The sequence below is a fragment of the Gopherus evgoodei genome, chromosome 15 (assembly GCF_007399415.2).
Source record: "Gopherus evgoodei ecotype Sinaloan lineage chromosome 15, rGopEvg1_v1.p, whole genome shotgun sequence".
NCBI classification, from domain to species: domain Eukaryota; kingdom Metazoa; phylum Chordata; order Testudines; family Testudinidae; genus Gopherus; species Gopherus evgoodei.
The window spans coordinates 29,813,129-29,831,610 of NC_044336.1; the positions used below are offsets into that span (position 1 = coordinate 29,813,129).

General features: G+C 46.1%; 1 protein-coding gene across 6 annotated transcripts in view; it reads right to left on the bottom strand.

The window, feature by feature from the left end:
- The window catches only part of CCDC57 (coiled-coil domain containing 57), a 150,609-nt gene that overhangs the window by 51,677 nt on the left and 80,450 nt on the right, over positions 1-18,482 (bottom strand). For all 6 annotated transcript variants that reach the window (XM_030534230.1, XM_030534228.1, XM_030534226.1 and 3 more), the window contains one exon: positions 12,276-12,376. In XM_030534230.1, coding sequence (XP_030390090.1) covers positions 12,276-12,376 — 101 coding nt within the window. The remainder of the gene's footprint in view (positions 1-12,275; positions 12,377-18,482) is intronic.

The following is an 18,482-nucleotide window of genomic DNA, read 5'->3' on the forward strand; positions in this document are numbered from 1 at the left end:
ATTCTCCGGTCTATCCCCTGCTCCCACTGGCTGCAAGTCCTCTTGATTCCTATTCACCCTTGCAATCCTCCGCAACTCATCCCGTATCCTCCTGGGGCTCATATTTGGTGTTGTCTCCATTGACTCTTCCCCTATGAATCTTCCTCATAGGTCATGTTTTCTAGATCTTTAATCATTTTTTATGCTCTTCTCTGTCTCTCTCCAGTTTGTCCACATCATTCCTGAAATGTGGCACCCAGAACTGGACACAATACTCCAGTTGAGGTCTAATCAGCATGGAGTAGAATGGAAGAATTACTTCTTGTGTCTCGCTCACAATACTCCTGCTAATACATCCCAGAATGATGTTTGTTTTTTGAGCAACAGTGTTACACTGTTGACTCATATTTAGCTTGTGGTCCACTATGACCCCTAGATCCCTTTCCACAATTGTTCTTCCTAGGTTGTCATTTCCCATTTTGTATGTGTGCAACTGATTGTTCTTCCCTAAATGGAGTACGTTGTATTTGTCCTTGTTGAATTTCATCCTATATACTTCAGACCATTTCTCCAGTTTGTCCAGATCATTTTGAATTATAATCCTATTCTCCAAAGCAATTGCAATCCCTCCCACCTGGCAAACTTTATAAGTGTAAAGTTATAAAGGTCCTCATACAATACCAGCCTTCTCCTGCTGCCAAGACTAACCACATTAGCTTGCAACAGGAGAAGGTTGGTATCCTCGATGGCAGGGGCATGTGCAAGGGCAGGCAAACAGGGGTGCAGGCCCCCCCAATCAGCAGGGGCACAGAACTCCTCTGGGGCAGGGGCTGGGAGAGCAAACTCCTCTGGCCTTAGGGCTGTGAAGGGAAGGAGGGAGAGCCAGCTCCACCAGCCCCGGGAATACTGGGGGAGGAGTCAGAGCTAGCTCCACGTGCTGTAGCAGGAGAGCCAGCTCCTCATCCCTGGGCCAGGGTGGGAGATGACAATCCCGCCCCTCCCCACACACACACACAGGGCCGGAGGAAAGCAAGGGAGAGCCAACTCCACCAGTGCTGTGGCCGTGGTGGGGAGAGCCAACTCTTCCAGCCATGGAGAGTGGGAAGAGGCAGCTCCTCCAGCCATGGGGGGCACAGAAATTGCCCCTCCAAAAACAGCCAAGTTTTTATTCCTGGGCATGCCGCTGCTCCAGGAAAGGGAATAGTCACTGAAATCAAGTACTGCGTCTGGCAGGAGACTGGCCTGGCTCTCTTCCCTCTCCCCCTGGGAGATGGAGGAAGTTTTTTCCTTATGTAGTGCCCCTGAGGGAATAAGGGTCACTGAGACCATGTGCTGTGACACAGGGGCAGGGGAAGCCTGGCCTGGCTCCCTCTCTCTTCGTGGGCAACCTTCCCCACGTGTTGTCCCCAGAAGGGTGATGGACCTTGTGTGGCTTCTCAGGGGTGCCTGGCCGGCCTTTCTCCCACCACTTTCAGAGGGCTGTCTGCTCCCTGGGTTCCCAGTACCATGCTGCTACTTCTCTGGTGGTGGCATAAGCCTAGTCTTAAATTAGAATGTTCAAATTCAGCTATTTTGGCATGCTGACAATTCAAATGACAGAAGGCAAATAGTGATTTTAAAAAGTTTATACTTCAGGCAAGCCTGAGCAGAATTTCATAGAATGAAGAAAAGGCACATCCATGGCCCCAGGGCTTCCTCCATGCTGAATTTAGAAGCTTGCTGCAAACAATGGAGATGTTAAAACTTCTAAAAAAAAAATCACAATATCTTATAATGGAAAGTGTTAGAAAACTTTAATATAGGGATTACAACCAACTCCCATGGCAACTTAAAAATGTAATTTTTAAAAATGCATTTGATTACTGAGTTCTATATAGGGAGCCCTATTTTATGTATATATAGCTTCAGGTATATATGTATTAGCAATACTACAAAGTGAAATAAAAAAGGTGCAAGACTGGAGGATAAAATATATATGAAGAGAGTCAGAGGAAATTATAAAGTGAAAATACAGCATGTATAATTAAGTTGTAACTCACAAGGGTGATGTAAAAGACTGCCCTTTCTTATCTGGCCCCCGTCATTTGACTTTGGTCAGGATTACAAAAGATTATGCCCTATTATATAGTAGGATCAATATCTACTAACTGCAGAGGTTACCACTGCAGCTTGGACTGGCTAATTGGAACTTTGCTTGAAGAACCAGTCCCTATACTGGTGGTCTTCACTGTTCAGTCCTCCACTCACAATGCCATTGGTCCCTATACTAAATGAACTGAGCATCTTATCAGAACTGCACTGCTACAGACTAGGGACCGAATGGCTAGGCAACAGTACTGCAGAAAAGGACCCAGGAGTAACAGTGGACGAGAAGCTGGATGAGTCGACAGTATGCCCTTGTTGCCAAGAAGGCTAATAGCATTTTGGGCTGTATAAGTAGGGGCACTGCCAGCAGATTGAGGGACATGATCATTCCCCTCTATTTGACATTGGTGAGGCCTCATCTGGAGTACTGTGTCCAGTTTTGGGCCCCATACTACAAGAAAGAAGTTTGAAAATTGGAGAGAGTCCAGCGGAGGGCAACAAAATTTATTAGGGGGCTGGAGCACATGATTTGTGAGGAGAGGCTGAGAGAACTGGGATTGTTTAGTCTGCAGAAGAGAAGAATGAGGAGAGATTTGATAGCTGCTTTCAACTGCCTGAAAGGGGGTTCCAAAGAGGATGGATCTAGACTGTTCTCTGTGGTACCAGTTGACAGAACAAGGAGTAATGGTCTCAAGTTGCAGTGGGGGAGGTTTAGGTTGGATATTAGGAAAAACTTTCACTAGGAGGGTGATAAAGCACTGGAATGGGTTACCTAGCGAAGTGGTGGAATCTCCTTAGAGGTTTTTAAGGTCAGGCTTGACAAAGCCCTGGCTGGGATGATTTAGTTGGGGATTGATCCTGCTTTGAGCAGAGGGTTGGACTAGATGATCTCCTGAGGTTCCTTCCAACCCTGATCTTCTATGATATTCTATGAACTCTGTTTGTTCTGTTTTGGACAGAATGAGCTGATCACTAATCAGGGGTCTCATCTTGTTCAACCTAAAGATGTCTCCCTGAGCCACTGCAGAGCTCTAACCTTTAGCCTATTCCAGTCCTCTGAAGTGTGGGAAGAATACCATTTGATGGCTCCTTTCCTGTCTTGAGGCGAGGAAGGGTGATGCTTCTTATAGTTCTGCTCCTCTCCTTGCCTCCAAGGAAGAGGGGAAGAATCTTCTAGCACCAGGTATATCCCACTTAAAAGACCAAGAAAGAGGAAGTTGGTGGATAACCCTTTCTTCAGACTACCTGAATCCTCCCCCGCGCTCCGTGCTGCACTTGCAGGCTGAGGGAAAGACAATTGAGAATCAGCAGGTGATCAGGCGTCTGTAACAAGTGAGTGAGTCCCTTACTCTTCCCACTTTACTGGGGAAGATAGAGACAGTGGATGAAGAATGAATGTCAAAAGATGGCACATGGATAACTGGGTAAATGAGTGATAGGAGAAAGCAATAGCAAGCACATGATGAAGGAGCTGCAGTAGCAAGTAACAGGCATGGCATATGTCACTGTGAATGATGGATGATAGTGGTGGGAGGGAATGGAAAAGGCCAGGGCAACAGAAAATGAGTGACTGATGGGGTGGGAAGAAATGGTGAGAGAAGAGGGAGAAGCAGGGAGGAATGAAGGGAAAGGTGGAAAGGTTAAGAATGGAGAAGAGGAGGGTGCGGTAACAAGTAAAAAAAGAGAAAATGAGGCACAGGCCCAAAGAACATAAGAACATGGGGAAGAAGGAAGAGACCACAGGGAAAGAAAGAGGAACAACAACACTCAGTATTTATGTAGCATTTTATATTAGCAAAGCGCTTTGCAAATATTAATTAATGCTTGCAACTGCACTGGGTCAGTATTACCTGCCCAACTGTTATCCTTAGAGATATGCTGCTCATGCCCATTCCAAGTAGGTGTGTGTGTTCTCTGTGAGTGCATTGCGTGCACAGTCGCTGGAAGGTTTTTCCCCTCGTGTACCACTTGGGTTCGCTAAGGGGCCCCCTGGAGTTGCACCTTCACGGTGCCACATATAGGGCCCTGCTGACCCACCACCCCTCCAGCTTCTTCTTGTCAGATTACTCCGACAGAGGGGAAGATGGGTGGGTCTTGGAAAGGACATAACCAGAAAGCACATTGTTTGGTCAGCAGTATACACTTGGATTGAGGTTGAGATGGAAATAGGAGACAGACTTGTTGAAAGTCTCTGGGTAAGGATAAAAGAGGTAAAAAACAAGAGTGATGTCATGGTAGGGGTCTGGTACAGACCACGTAACCAGGAAGAAGAGATGGATGATGCTTTTTTTTAAACAACCAACAAAATCATTCAAAGCACAGGACTTGGTGGTGATGGCGGACTTCAACTACCCAGACATCTGTTGGGAAAAATCACACAGCAGGACACACATTATCCAACAAGTACTTGGGATGTACTGGAGACAATTTTTAATGTCAGAAGGTGGAGAAAGCTACGAGGGGAGAGGCTGTTCTAGATTTGATTTTTCACAAATAGGGAGGAACTGGTTGAGAATTTGAAAGTGGAAGGCAACTTGGGTGAAAGTGACCATGAAATGATAGAGTTCGTGATTCCAAGGAATAGTAGGTGGGAGAACAGCAAAATAAAGATAATGGATTTCAAGAAAGCAGACTTTAGCAAGCTCAGGGAGTTGGTAGGTAAGATCCCATGGGAAGCAAGTCTAAGGGTGTCATAGCATTCCCTCTCAGATCTGAACCTTATAGTTCAGAAAATGAGATACTAGCACCTGAATCATCTAAGCTTAATTACCAGCTTAGATCTGATAGCACTGCCACCACCCAAAAACATAGTGTTTTGGGGCACTCTGACCTCCCCAATCTTCCCTGGGGACCCCAAGAACCCAGATCCCTTGGGTTCTTAAAACAAGGAGAAATAAACCATTCCCCCACCTTTCCCCTTCCCAGGATTTCCCTCCCTGGGCTATCCTGAGAGATACTGATCCAACCTCTTAATTCACCATACAGAGAAGCATCTCCCTTCCCTTCCACAAAGAGGCAAAGAGATTCAAGGAAAACAGAGAGAGATTCTATCTCCCCCCTCCCGTCTCCCCCACCCGTCCTGGTGAGTTATCCCAATCCCCTGGAATAAAACAAGGGAAACAAGAAAAAAAAATCAATCAGGTTCTCTAAAAGAAATCTTTTAATAAAAGAAAGGAAAAAGTAAAGAATTATCTCTGTAACTTCAAGATGTAAATATTGCAGGGTCCTATAGCTTACAGACACCAGAAAGAGACTTTCCCCCCAGTACCAATACAAATCAAAATATTCCCAGCAACTACACATATAAAAGTTAACCAGCCAGATCCACAGTTGCAAATAGAGTAAAACAATCAAAAAGCCTAAACCGCCTGTTTTTATTTACTATTTGAAAAGAAACTTAGAGAGCCTGTAGTAATGTCTGGTCTCTCTCACACCCTCCGAGAGAAGAACACACAACGGACAAAGAACACACACAAAAGCTTCCCTCCACCCAAATTTAAAAGTATCTTGTCTTCTGATTGGTCTTCTGGTCAGGTGTCCAGTTCCCTGCTTGTAACCCTTTACAGGTAGAAGAGACATTAACCCTTAACAATATGTTTGTGGCAAAGGGAAAAAACAATTGAAGACAGTTGGCAGTTTTTCAAAGAGACATTATTACAGGTACAAAAGCAAACTATCCCACTGTGTAGGAAAGATAGGAAGTATGGCAAGAGACCACCCTGGCTTAAAAATCAAAAAAAGAGACCTACAGAAAGTGGAAACTGCGTCAAATTACAAAGGATGAATACAAACAAATAACACAAGTATGTAGGGACAAAGTTAGAAAGGCCAAGGAACAAAATTAGATCAAACCAGCTAGAGACATGCACAAGAAAACATTCTACAAATACATTAGAAGCAAGAGGAAGACCAAGGACAGGATAGGCCTGTTACTCAGTGAAGAGGGTGGGGGCGAGGAACAAGAACAGAAAATGTGGAAGTAACAGAGGTGCTTAATGACGTCTTTGTTTTGGTTTTCAACAAGAAGGTTGGTGGTGATTAGACGTATAACAGTGAATACCAGTGAAAATGAGGTAGGATCAGAAGAGGCTAAAATAGGGAAAGAACAAGTTAAAAATTACTTAGATAAATTAGATGTCTTCAAGTCACCAAGGTCTGATGAAATGCATTCTAGAATACGCAAGGAGCTGACTGAGGAGATATCTGAGCCATTAGCTACTATCTTTGAAAAGTCATGGAAGATGGGAGAGATTCCAGAAGACTGAAAAAGGGCAAATATAGTGCCAATCTATAAAAATGGAAATAAGGACAACCTGGGGAATTAAAGACTAGTCAGCTTAACTTCTGTACCTGTACAGGGCTGCCCAGAGGATTGAGGGGGCCTGGGGCAAAGCTATTTCAGGGGCCCCTTCCATAAAAAAAAGTTGCAATACTATAGAATACTATATTCTTGTGCGGGCCCCTCTGGGGCCCGGGGCAAATTGCCCCACTTGCCGCCGCTGACCCAGAAAGATAATGGAGCAAATAATTAAGCAATCAATTTGCAAACATCTAGAAGATAATAAGGTGATAAGTAACAGTCAGCATGGATCTGTCAAGAACAAATCATGTCAAACCAACCAGATAGCTTTCTTTGACAGGGTAACAAGCCTTGTGGATAGGATGGATGCAGTAGACGTGGTATATCTTGACTTTAGTAGAGCTTTTGATACTGTCTCGCATGACCTTCTCATAAACAAACTAGGAAAATGCAACCTAGATGGAGCTACTATAAGGTGGGTGCAAAATATATTAGAAAACCATTCCCAGAGAGTAGTTATCAGTGATTTACAGTCATGCTGGAAGGAAATAAAGAGTGGGGTCCCAAAGGGATCAGTTCTGGGTCTGATTGTGTTCAATATCTTCATCAATTATTTAGATAATGGTATAGTGAGTACACTTATAAAGTTTGCAGATGATACCAAGCTAGGAAGGGTTGCAAGTGATTTGGACGATAGGATTAAAATTCAAAATGATCTGGACAAACTGGAGAAATGATCTGAAGTAAATAGGATGAAATTCAATAAGGACAAATGCAAAGTACTCCATTTAGGAAGGAATAACTGGTTGCACACATACAAAATGGGAAATGACAGCCTAGGAAGGAGTATTGCGGAAAGGGATCTGGGATCATAGAGGACCACAAGCTAAATATGAGTCAACAGTGTAACACTGTTGCTCAAAAAACAAACATCATCCTGGGATGTATTAGCAGGAGTATTGTGAGCAAGACACGAGAAGTAATTCTACTCTACTCTGCGCTGATTATATCTCAACTGGAATACTGTGTCCAGTTCTGGGAGCCACATTTCAGGAAGGACGTGGACAAAGTGGAGAGAGACCAGAGAAGAGCAACAAAAATCATTAAAGGTCTAGAAAATGTGACCTATGAGGGAAGATTGAAAAAATTAGGTTTGTTCAGTCAGAAGAGAAGACTGAGAGGGGACATGATAACAGTTTTCAAGTACATAAATGGTTGTTACAAGAAGGAAGGAGAAAAATTGCTCTTCTTAACCTCCAAAGATAGGACAAGAAACAATGGGCTTAAATTGCAGCAAGGGCAGTTTAGGTTGCACATTAGGAAAAACTTCCTATCTATCAGAGTAGTTAAGAACTGGAATAAATTGCCTAGGGAGATTGTGGCATCTCCATCATTGGGGATTTTTAAGAGTCCATACAAGGTATTGAAAGATATAATCACATAACCAGGGTATAACTGAAATATTAAGAGAAATTGTTTAAAAATGGGATAGGGATGGAATTCCAATTAATAATGTGCACTAATCCTGACGTGTAATTTTTGAAACTGTTCAAACATGAAAACTCTCCAACTCAGAGAAATATGGAAGAAATTTCTTACACTATTGCCATCTATTGGATATCAATAGAAGCAGCAGATAAACTAAGCTAAAATCAGAGTGCTCTGAAAATCAGTACCCAATAGAAAATAAGATTGCCCTAAGGACTCTAGTGCTGAATGAATTTATAAAGAAACTTTTCCATACCAAACTATTCAAAATAGCAGGGACCTTACTCTTAAGAGTCTTTAAAATAAAACATCTTTACTCCTTGAAATAAGAAATGTGTTAGCAGTATTAAAGAGGTGATGATTGATGAGCATAAGAAAATGTAATAAAAATCTTGATCATTTGTATTGATATATCATAACTGCTGATCCTCAAACTTACCCTATGACAACTGCTTAAGAGACTGCATTTATGTGTTCAGTACATACCTAGAAAATTTGATGTATGTAACTTGGACCTATGCACTGTGTATATACTTGTGTGTTTTTGGATGAATGAATAAACTGTTGATTAAGAACACCATGTGTCCTGATTTAAGAAATATTGTCCAAGGTAAAAATTGACCTGAAAAGAACCTAGAGTTAAAATTAATAAGCTAAGGCCTTGTCTACACTGCAACTTTACAGCGCTGAAATTTTCTCGCTCAAGGGTGTGAACAACACCCCCTTGAGCGATGCATGTTTCAGCACTGTAAAGTGGCAGTGTAGACACTACACCAGCGCTGGGAGCTACTCCACTCATGCGGGTGGGTTTTTTATAACACTGGGAGAGCTCTCTCCCAGCACAGGTGCCGTGATTACACAGCCACGTTAAAGTGCTGCTGCGGCAGAGCTTTAACATTGGTAGTGAAGACAGACCCTAATTCTCCCTGAACTCAGTGAAAATGGGTTATCCTGATTAAATTCCATCACAATAGTCTGATACAGTAGGGACGGTCTGCACAGTGAATGGGAGAGCAGGGAACGACTTTAGGTGATGGACAGTACCTGAGCCTGTAACCTGAGCCAGGCAGGGGGAAGGAGGAGTGAACACCTTTGCCCAAGAAGCTGGACAAAGGAAGAGGGCCTGTTGGAGAGGGTTTTTCAGTTTCGGTTTCGGGCAGGGTGGTGGAATGCAGGGAATCCCAAGCTGGGATCTAAGCTCCCTGAACCTCCAGAGTGACTTGATTGAGGAGTCCTGGTTGTGCCTACAAGCTCTGCTGTAGATTGAGTTCCTATTGTCCAATAAACCTTCTGTTTTACTGGCTGGCTGAGAATCACTGAGGGTCCCAGGAAGAGGGGTGCAGGACCCTGACTCCCCCATACTCCGTGATAACTAGTGACCATAAACACTTACCAAATTGGCAAGTCTAGTCTGTTAGATTTCAGCTTTAAAATCTAACTGGCAACTCAGCAAATCCATAAAATTGACCCCCATTCATGCTTACAACTGGAAAACATGTTATACATAAGTACAGCATTGTGATGTGTCATTCCATATTCTTTATGAAAATATGCTTATGATATGAATATGACATAACTGAGATATACTTTATGCAAGATGGCTCATGTGAGATATCGTTGGAAAGGTTATGATTTACTGAATGTGATTATCCAGTTTGTATGCCTGTATCATTTCTGTATCTGAAGTTAGGAATATTGACTATGTATCTGCATTTCAACTATGCTACTTTAGGTGATGTCCACTGCTAACACTTCAGGTGCAACAATGGAAAAGCCAGACAGGACAGATGGCCCATCAGTGAGGACAATGGACTGTGAAAAGCTTGGCTTTCCTGTGGACACTCCATACTGTTACTGACTCATGGACTCTGTGATACTAAGAGTCAGGTGGTCTTGTAACCTGATACTAAAACATTACCTGGGACTTCTTATAACTTTGCACTGTAAGGAAAGGGGGGTCAAGTTTTGGAAACAAAGGAATCCCACCGTAAGTAAATCCTATTTAAGGGTGGGGAGGAAGGCAAACTGGACTCCTCTCCATTGCTGTCTGCCCAAGAAGAAAGACTGTAAACACCACCTGAAGGGAAGGCAAGGGGGGAGTCCAGACTGAGACAGAGGTCCAGTCTGAAAAGGAATATAATGAACTCTGAACCACAGAAACTTTGCAACTTGTCTTCGGCAACATCTGTGGTGAGAAATGCTATTTGTAACCAATTTCTTTAGTGAAACTAGCTTAGTTTGAGTGTTTGATTTCATTTGGTCAGTAATCTGCTTTGTTCTGTTACCCTTTTTACCACTTAAAATCGGTCTCTTATAGATAATAAAATTTGTTTTGTTTATTATTAAACCCAGTTTCTGTAATTTCTAACTGGGGAGGGGGAAGAAGTATGCACAGCTCTCTCTACATTGAGGGAGGGGGCAAATTTCATAAAATCTTTGGGTTGTACCCCTTAAAAGGAGTGAGCATCAGAGCAAGTCCCTTGAACTGAGTCTTCCCAGAGTGATCTGCAGCTGGATGTGGCCCTGCCTGTGTGTGGGTTAGCGGAGGCTTTAATTGCCTGGCTCAGCAAGACAGGTTAAAGGGGTCCCAAACTGGCAGAACAGGTAGACTCAGTGGCATCGCAGCACATCAGGTGGCTTCCTAAGGGGCATAACCTATCAGAAGCATAACCAATCAACATGAAAACTAAATTCTTGACAGTAAAATGATCTACATCAGAGGTTCTCAACCTGGGGTCTGTGGACTAAGCTCCATTCAGGTGGTCCACAGATAGTTCCCTCTAACATTGACAGGTCACCCACCTAATTAGTGGAGCTGTGAAGATGTGGCTTCACTAATTAGGTGCTGGACCTGGAGAAGACACACATGTAAGGTGAGGAGGTGGCCTTGGAGGAAATAGGTGATAGGAGGCAGTGGGTGAGAAGAGGGGGTGCGGTGAATTTGGGATGTGCAGGGCTGTGGCAGCCAGAGAAAGAGATGACTTTCCCCAGCTCCAGGACTGTGGCTGCCAGGGAGAGAGAGCCGTTCTTCCCAGCCCCAGCTCGGGGGCTGCTGTGGCAGGGGAGAGACAGAGACCACCCTTTAACATTCTCTTTGTTAAGCTAAATGAGTTCCTTAGCAGTCTATCCATTCAGGCATGTTTTATGTTTTAAGCATTTTTATGGCTCTAGCAGGCAGCAAATCAGACGAGTTTATCTAAGCGATATAGTTGTAAAACAACAACAAACAAAAAAACAAACAGCGAATGTAGTTTGAATTGCATATAAAAAAAGCATCACACATTATGAAGCATGCTTTCTTTCTAGGACTCTGGTGAGATCACACCTAAAATACTGCGTTCAATTCCATGTGTCTCATTACAGGAAAGATATTGAAATATTTGTGGGAGTTCAGAAAAGGGCAATAATTATTGGAGGATGGAAGAATCAATTTATGAGGAAAGACTAAAAGAGCTAGATCTGTGTAGTTTAGACAAGTAACAACAAAAGGTGGTAGGCATGACAAAATATCTGAAAAGTGTAAACATCAAGAAAGGACATGAACCAGGGACAGTACCAGACACTAGCTTGTCCCAGGATTGGAGGAACATAAAGTTGGCTAAAAGCCACCTTTATTTCCTCTCCAGTCTTGGACAGCACTGATTAGCCAGATGGAGGATGTCACAGGGCGTACCTGCCCTATAGCACCCCCAGGGGACCAAGCCTCAGTTTTCCCATACATCATCAATAAGTTAAACAAGGCTTTACATAGTGAACAATGCCCCTTCTGAGGGGTCTAGTTTATTAAGGAATGGCCTAATGAGAATACAAGAAAAGCTTCACCTCAGCATTCTAGCTGGGCAACAGAGTCAGTCTTAGATTATCTGTTCCAACCGCGGCCCACTACTCCCCTCCAACAGAGTTCTCTTGGCTCAGTCTCTTCCCTGGAGTCAGGCCTCTTGCCAGTTATGTGAGGAGAATCTTTTGCTGGTGCGTCTGTGGAGATCTGTCAGCTGCAGCTCAGCATATGGCACCTAACAGGCTGGGCTTCCTGCCACTGTTCAGGAGTTCTCCGTCCCCTGCAACACACCTTCCAGGCCCCTGCTCTGGTGAGCTCTCCTGCTTAGCTCTTGTGGGAGTACTTCTCCTCAGGAGCTTCCTGTCTCTAGGAACCACCTCAGCTGAGCCCCGGTAATCCTTTAGCAGGCTTATTAGCCAACCAGCCACTTACAGATTTAATTACTTCCAGGTTGATCTGAATTGGCTCATTCTCCCTTACAGGAATCTGTCACAATAGGCTGGTCCCTGACACCTCTGTAAAGGCCAGCCCCCCATGTGACAGATCTTGCTCCATATACTGAACATTACCCACAAAGAAAGTTTGTATAACAAACATATAAAATAGCAAAGATAACAGCTTTGGGTAGCTCAAGATTCTTCATACTTTTTGTATGTGCTGTGTTACCATGGAGTCCAAGTGTGCTGTTCTGGCTTCCAGCTTCTTCAAAGGAGCTCCAGAGAAAACTTCATCAGCACAAATTGCACCTGAAAGAAAAAAGGTAAATGAAGCAAAAAAAACCACTATAACATATTAGCATCTACAAGAACTACACCATGGATCAAGAATCTTTTATTTGAGGGATTTAAACAGCAACTATCTGGTCTGATTACAACACAGGTATATTGTTCCAGCAGAGGTAATGAATATTTTATAGTAGACAGTCTTGAACGTGCAGATACAGTAGGGTAACCTAACAGTATATGCTTATTATTTATCTTTGATAGACAGAAATACTTCTAGATAATACAACAGTGCTCATGATTTATGAAGCATGAGCATCCACCTCGCAATAACTTTGTTTAAAGGCTGCTATATTAGCAGAAATAATCTTGAGTACCTGGAATTCACATTCCAAAAGTAAATAGGGTGATTAAGAGATGGTAGCCTTAGAATCAGAATATTTATTTTCAATAACCCCTGAAACCCTTTTTCCAGAAGACTAGAAAAAAAACTAATGTTGTGCCAATATTTTAAAAGGGCGGACACGACAACTCAGGAAATTATAGGACTGTCAGCCTGACATTGATCCTGGGCAAAACAGAACAGCTGATATGGGACTCATATGGGGGTGAGGGATAGCTCAGTGGTTTGCGCATTGGCCTACTAAACCCAGGGTTGTGCGTTCAACCATTGAAGGGGCCACTTAGGGATCTGGGGGGCGGGAAATCAGTACTTGGTCCTGCTAGTGAAGGCAGCGGGCTGGACTTGATGACCTTTCAGGGTCCCTTCTGGTTCTATGAGATAGGTATATCTCCATATATAATTAATAAAGACTTAAAAGAGAGTAATATAATTAATGCCAATAAACATGGATTTATGGAAAATAGATCCTGTCACACTAATGTGATATATTTTTATGATGAGATTACAAATGTGATTGATCAAGGTAATAACGTAAATAATATTCTTAGACTTCTGTAAAGGCATTTGACTTGGTGCTGCATAACATTTTGATTAAGAAAAAGACAGTTACTCACCTTTGTAACTGCTGTTCTTCAAGATGTGTTGCTTATATCCATTCCAATTAGGTGTGCGCGCACTGCGTGCATCTTTGCCAGAAGATTTTTACCCTAGCAACACTCGGTGGGTCAGCTGGGTCGCCCCCTGGAGTGGGGCCACTATGGCGGTGAATATATACCCCTGCCGACCCAATGGCCCTTCAGTTCCTTCTTGCCGGCTACTCCAACAGTGGGGAAGGAGGGCGGGTTTGGAATCGATATGAGCACCACATCTCGAAGAACAGTTACAAAGGTGAGTAACTATCTTTTCTTCTTCGAGTGCTTGCTCATATCGATTCCAATTAGGTGACTCCCAAGCCTTACCGAGACAGTGGGGTCGGAGTGAGATGTTGCAGAATGTAGAACTGCTGAGCCAAATGCCACATCATCTCTGCACTGTTGTACTAATGCATAATGTGATGCAAGGATATGGACCAAGGATCAGGTAGCTGCATGACATCTCTCCTGGATGGGTACATGAGCCAGGAAGGCGGCAGATGAAGCATGAGCCCTAGTAGAATGTGCAGTGAGGTGGCTCATTGGAACATGAGCCAATTCATAGCAGGGTGCTGATGCAGACGTCACCCAAGATGAAATCCTCTGGGATGAGATAGGTAGGCCCTTCATTCGATTTGCTACTGTGACGAAGAGTTGGGGTGTTTTACGAAAGGGCTTTGTTCGCTCGATATAAAAAGCGAGAGCCCTACGGACGTCTAGGGAGTGCAGTTGCTGCTCTTGGAGTGATGAGTGTGGCTTCGGGAAGAAGACCGGAAGGAAGATATCTGGGTTGATATGGAAGGCCGATACCACTTTAGGGAGGAATGCCGGATGTGGTCGCAGCTGTACCTTGTCTTGTGAAATACTGTATACGGGAGGTCGACCATGAGAGCCCGAAGTTCGGAGACTCGTCTTGCCGATGTAATGGCTACGAGGAATGCTGTCTTCCAGGACAGGTACAGCAGTGAGCAGGTTGCCAGCGGCTCAAAGGGAGCTGCCATAAGTTCGGCTAGAACTAGGTTGAGGTCCCAGGTTGGGGCGGGGTGATGGACCTGCGGGTATAAACGTTTCAAGCCCTTGAGGAACCTTGAAACTATGGGGTGAGAGAAGACCGAGTGGCCGTTCCCCCATGGGTGGATGGCGGAGATGGCCGCCAAGTGCACCTTTATTGATGAAACAGCTAGGCCTTGTTGTTTTAGGGACCAGAGGTAGTCCAAGATGGTAGGAACCGGTGTCTCGGTAGGAACAGCGTTACACTGCTCACACCAGCAGGAGAAACGACTCCACTTGGCTATATACGTTAACCTAGTGGAAGGTTTCCTATTACCCAGGAGTACTTGTTGTACCAAGGCAGAGCAGTGTAGCTCGGACTGGCTTAACCATGCAGCAACCATGTTGTAAGGTGAAGAGACTGCAGGTCTGGGTGGTGAAGTCTGCCGTGGTCTTGAGTTATGAGATCTGGCCAAAGAGGTAGGGAGATTAGGTTGGCCAGTGAGAGGTCGAGCAACATGGTGTACCAGTGTTGCCTCGGCCACGCCGGAGCAATCAAGATCAGGTGGGCTCTGTCTCTGTGGAGCTTGAGCAGACCCTGTGGATCAGTGGGAATGGTGGAAAGGCATAAAGGAGATGTCTCATCCACGGCATCAGGAATGCGTCTGATAGGGAGCCCGGGGAGTGACCCTGGAAGGAGCAGAACACGTGGCATTTCCTGTTCTTGCACAAGGCAAAGAGGTCTATGCAGGGAGAACCCTACTTCCGGAAAACAGAATGGATAACGTCCAGGCGAATCGACCACTTGGGAGACAGGAAGGATCTGCTGAGGTGATCCGCCAGAGTGTTCTGAACTCCTGGGAGAAAAGACGCTACCAGGTCAATCGAGTGGGCTATGCAAAAGTCCCAGAGCTGGATGGCTTCCTGACAAAGGGGGGAGGAACGTGCGCCGCCCTGCCTGTTTATGTAAAATATGGCCGTTGTGTTGTCTGTGAACACTGAGACACAATGGCCTTGTATATGCTCTTGGAACACCTGGCACGCTAGGTGGACTGCCCTCAGCTCCCATACATTGATGTACAAGGTCAGTTCTTGAGCTGACCAAAGGCCTTGAGCGCAGAGATCCTCGAGGTGAGCTCCCCAACCCAGAGTTGACGCATCCGTGGTCAGGGCCACTGAAGGTTGAGGCGGGTGGAAAGGCATCTCTGCGCAGACCAGGGCAGGCGACAGCCACCAGTTTAGGGAGTTTATGATGCTCGGGGGGATCGTGAGGATCATGTCTATGCTGTTTCTGCCCGGGTGGTATACTGAGTTGAGCCAAGTTTGAAGGGGACGGAGGCGTAGTCTGGCGTGTTTGGTCACGAACATACAGGCTGCCACGTGACCTAGGAAGCCGAGACAAGTGCAAGCCGAAGTTGTCGGGAAGTTTTGCAAGCCTTGGATAATTGATACCATTGCCTGAAACAGGGGCTGTGGTAAGCAGGCTCTGGCTAGAGTGGAGTCCAGGATGGACCCAATGAAGTCTATTCTCTTAGTGGGAACCAGAGTGGATTTTTCTATATTGATCATCAGGCCTAATTGCCTGAATAGGTCCTTGATGATGCCCACATGATGGGTGACTTGTGTCTCGGAGGTCCCTTGAATGAGCCAATCGTCGAGATAAGGGAAGACATGTACTCGACGACGAAGGAGGGAGGCGGCGACTACAGCCATGCATTTTGTGAATACTCATGGGGCCGCAGAAAGGCCAAAACGGAAGGACCGTAAATTGAAAATGTTGATGGTTGACCACAAAACGGAGGTACCGCCTGTGTGGTGGGTAAATAGCAATGTGAAAATATGCATCCTTCATATCGAGGATGGCATACCAGTCTCTGAGATCCAAGGATGGGATGATGGTCCCCAGGGATCCCATGCGGAACTTCAACTTTATCATGAATTTGTTGAGTCCTCGCAGGTCTAGGATAGGTCCCAGACCTCCCTTTGCTTTGGGAATTAGGAAATAGCAGGAATAAAACCCCTTGCCCCTCGAATCTTTCAGTACCTCCTCTATAGCTTCCATGGTTAGGAGCGTCTCTACCTCTTGCAAGAGGAATTGCTCGTGAGAGGGGTCCCTGAAGAGGGACGAGGATGGGGAGTGTGTGTGTGGGGGGGGCAAAATAAATTGGAGGTGGTATCCCAATTCTACCATGCGATCCGATGTGAGTCGGGCCCACGCAGGGAGGAAATGGGAGAGGCAGTTGTAAAAAGGCGGAAAAGGATCCTGGGAAAGAACTGGTACGCCGTCCTCAGGCGTCCCTTCAAAAGTTCGCTTTGGGTCCCGCGGCTGGTTTGGAGAGGCCCTGATTTTGACCCTCTTGGGGCCCAGACTGCCTTCTGTGATTCCCCCGGTCTTGTCTTCTGCAGAAGTCCTGTCGCGGCCTAGGCTGGTGGTAAGCATGCTGAGGCTGAGGATGGAAAGACCTGCGCTGAGTCACCCGGGTGTGCATTCCCAGCGAGCGCATGATCACCCTGTTGTCCTTTAGGCTCTGCAGCCTAGGGTCAGTCTTTTCAGAAAATAGGCCTTGGCCCTCAAAGGGCAAGTCTTGTATAGTCTATTGTAACTCAGGAGGGAGGCCTGACACCTGAAGCCATGATATTCTCCTCATGGCCACTCCTGAGGCCAGAGTTCTGGCTGCTGAGTTGGCCGCGTCCAGTGAGGCTTGGAGAGAGGTTCTTGCCACCTTCTTTCCTTCCTCCAAGAGGGCTGCAAACTCCTGGCGGGAGTCTTGGGGAACTAGCTCCATGAATTTGCCCACTGCCGTCCAGATGTTGTAGTTGTATCGGCTAAGTAGGGCTTGCTAGTTCGCCACCCTGAGTTGGAGGCCTCCAGCAGAGCATACCTTGTGGCCCAATAAGTCCATGCACCTAGCCTCCTTGGATTTTGGAGCAGGAGCTTGCTGGCCATGGCACTCCCTCTCATTAACCGATTGCACGACCAGGGAGCAGGATGCACGTACAAATACTCATACCCTTTCGAGGATACCATGTACTTCCGCTCAACTCCCCTGGCCGTGGGTGGAATAGAGGCTGGAGATTGCCAGATGGTATCGGCATTTGCCTGAATCGTACGAATACAGGGCAAGGCTACTCTTGTGGAGCTGTCAGCTGATAAAATATCCACCACAGGTTCTTCTATCTCAGGGACCTCCTCCACCTGAAGATTCATGTTCTGGGCCACCCGCCTCAGAAGATCCTGATGGGACCTCAGGTCAATTGGGGGAGGGCTGGAGGAGGATGTCCCTGCCACCGTCTCATTTGGAGAGGAGGAAGAGGAGAGGCCAGGTACAAGAGGATCCTGTGTGGGCTCTTGTTCTTGGGCGGTGTCAGGTTGAGGTGGACCTGAGAGTCTGTCGGCAGAACGGACGCTTCATCCATACCTGCAGGAGGGGGACGGCTTGCAGTCGCCTCTGGCACCCGGTGTTCAGATGGCACGGAGCGTGGGGCTTCTGGGTGCGCACCTTGGGCTTGGTGATATGCTCAAGGTGTCCAGAACGACCACTGATGAGGCCCTTGTTCTTGATCTTGGGTGTCCTGGAAGACTCGGCTAGGCACATCTGAGTCACGGTCCTGTGCATAGGAAGCACTGTCCACGTAAGATGACACTGAGGTGTGTCTAGATGGCCAAGGAGGAGCTGAGAAACCCTGAGCAGGGACATCTCTAGACGATCTCTCTCGGTGCAGCACTGGGGAGTGGTACCGGGCGCCATAACGGTACCATGAACGAGACCGGGACCTGCAACAGTACCGGTTCCGAGAGGTCAACCAGGATCTTGAGGCTTGTCGCCTGGAGTGGCTGGGAGAGGCGCGGTGCCAGGAACGGTGCCGGGAGCTGGATCGGTACCGGGAGTGCTGGGCCGGCAAACAGGACGCTGAGCAGTGCCACGAGTGCGACCGGTACTGTGATGGAGAGCAGTGCCGGGACTGCGAATGGCATCGGGTCCGGGATCGGCAACGGGACCGAGAACACTGGTGGGACCAAGATCTTGATCGGTGCCTCTCAGCGGTGCCGACGGAGGGTGGCCTCAGCAGGGCACGCTTGCCAATAGACTGAATAACCCGTACC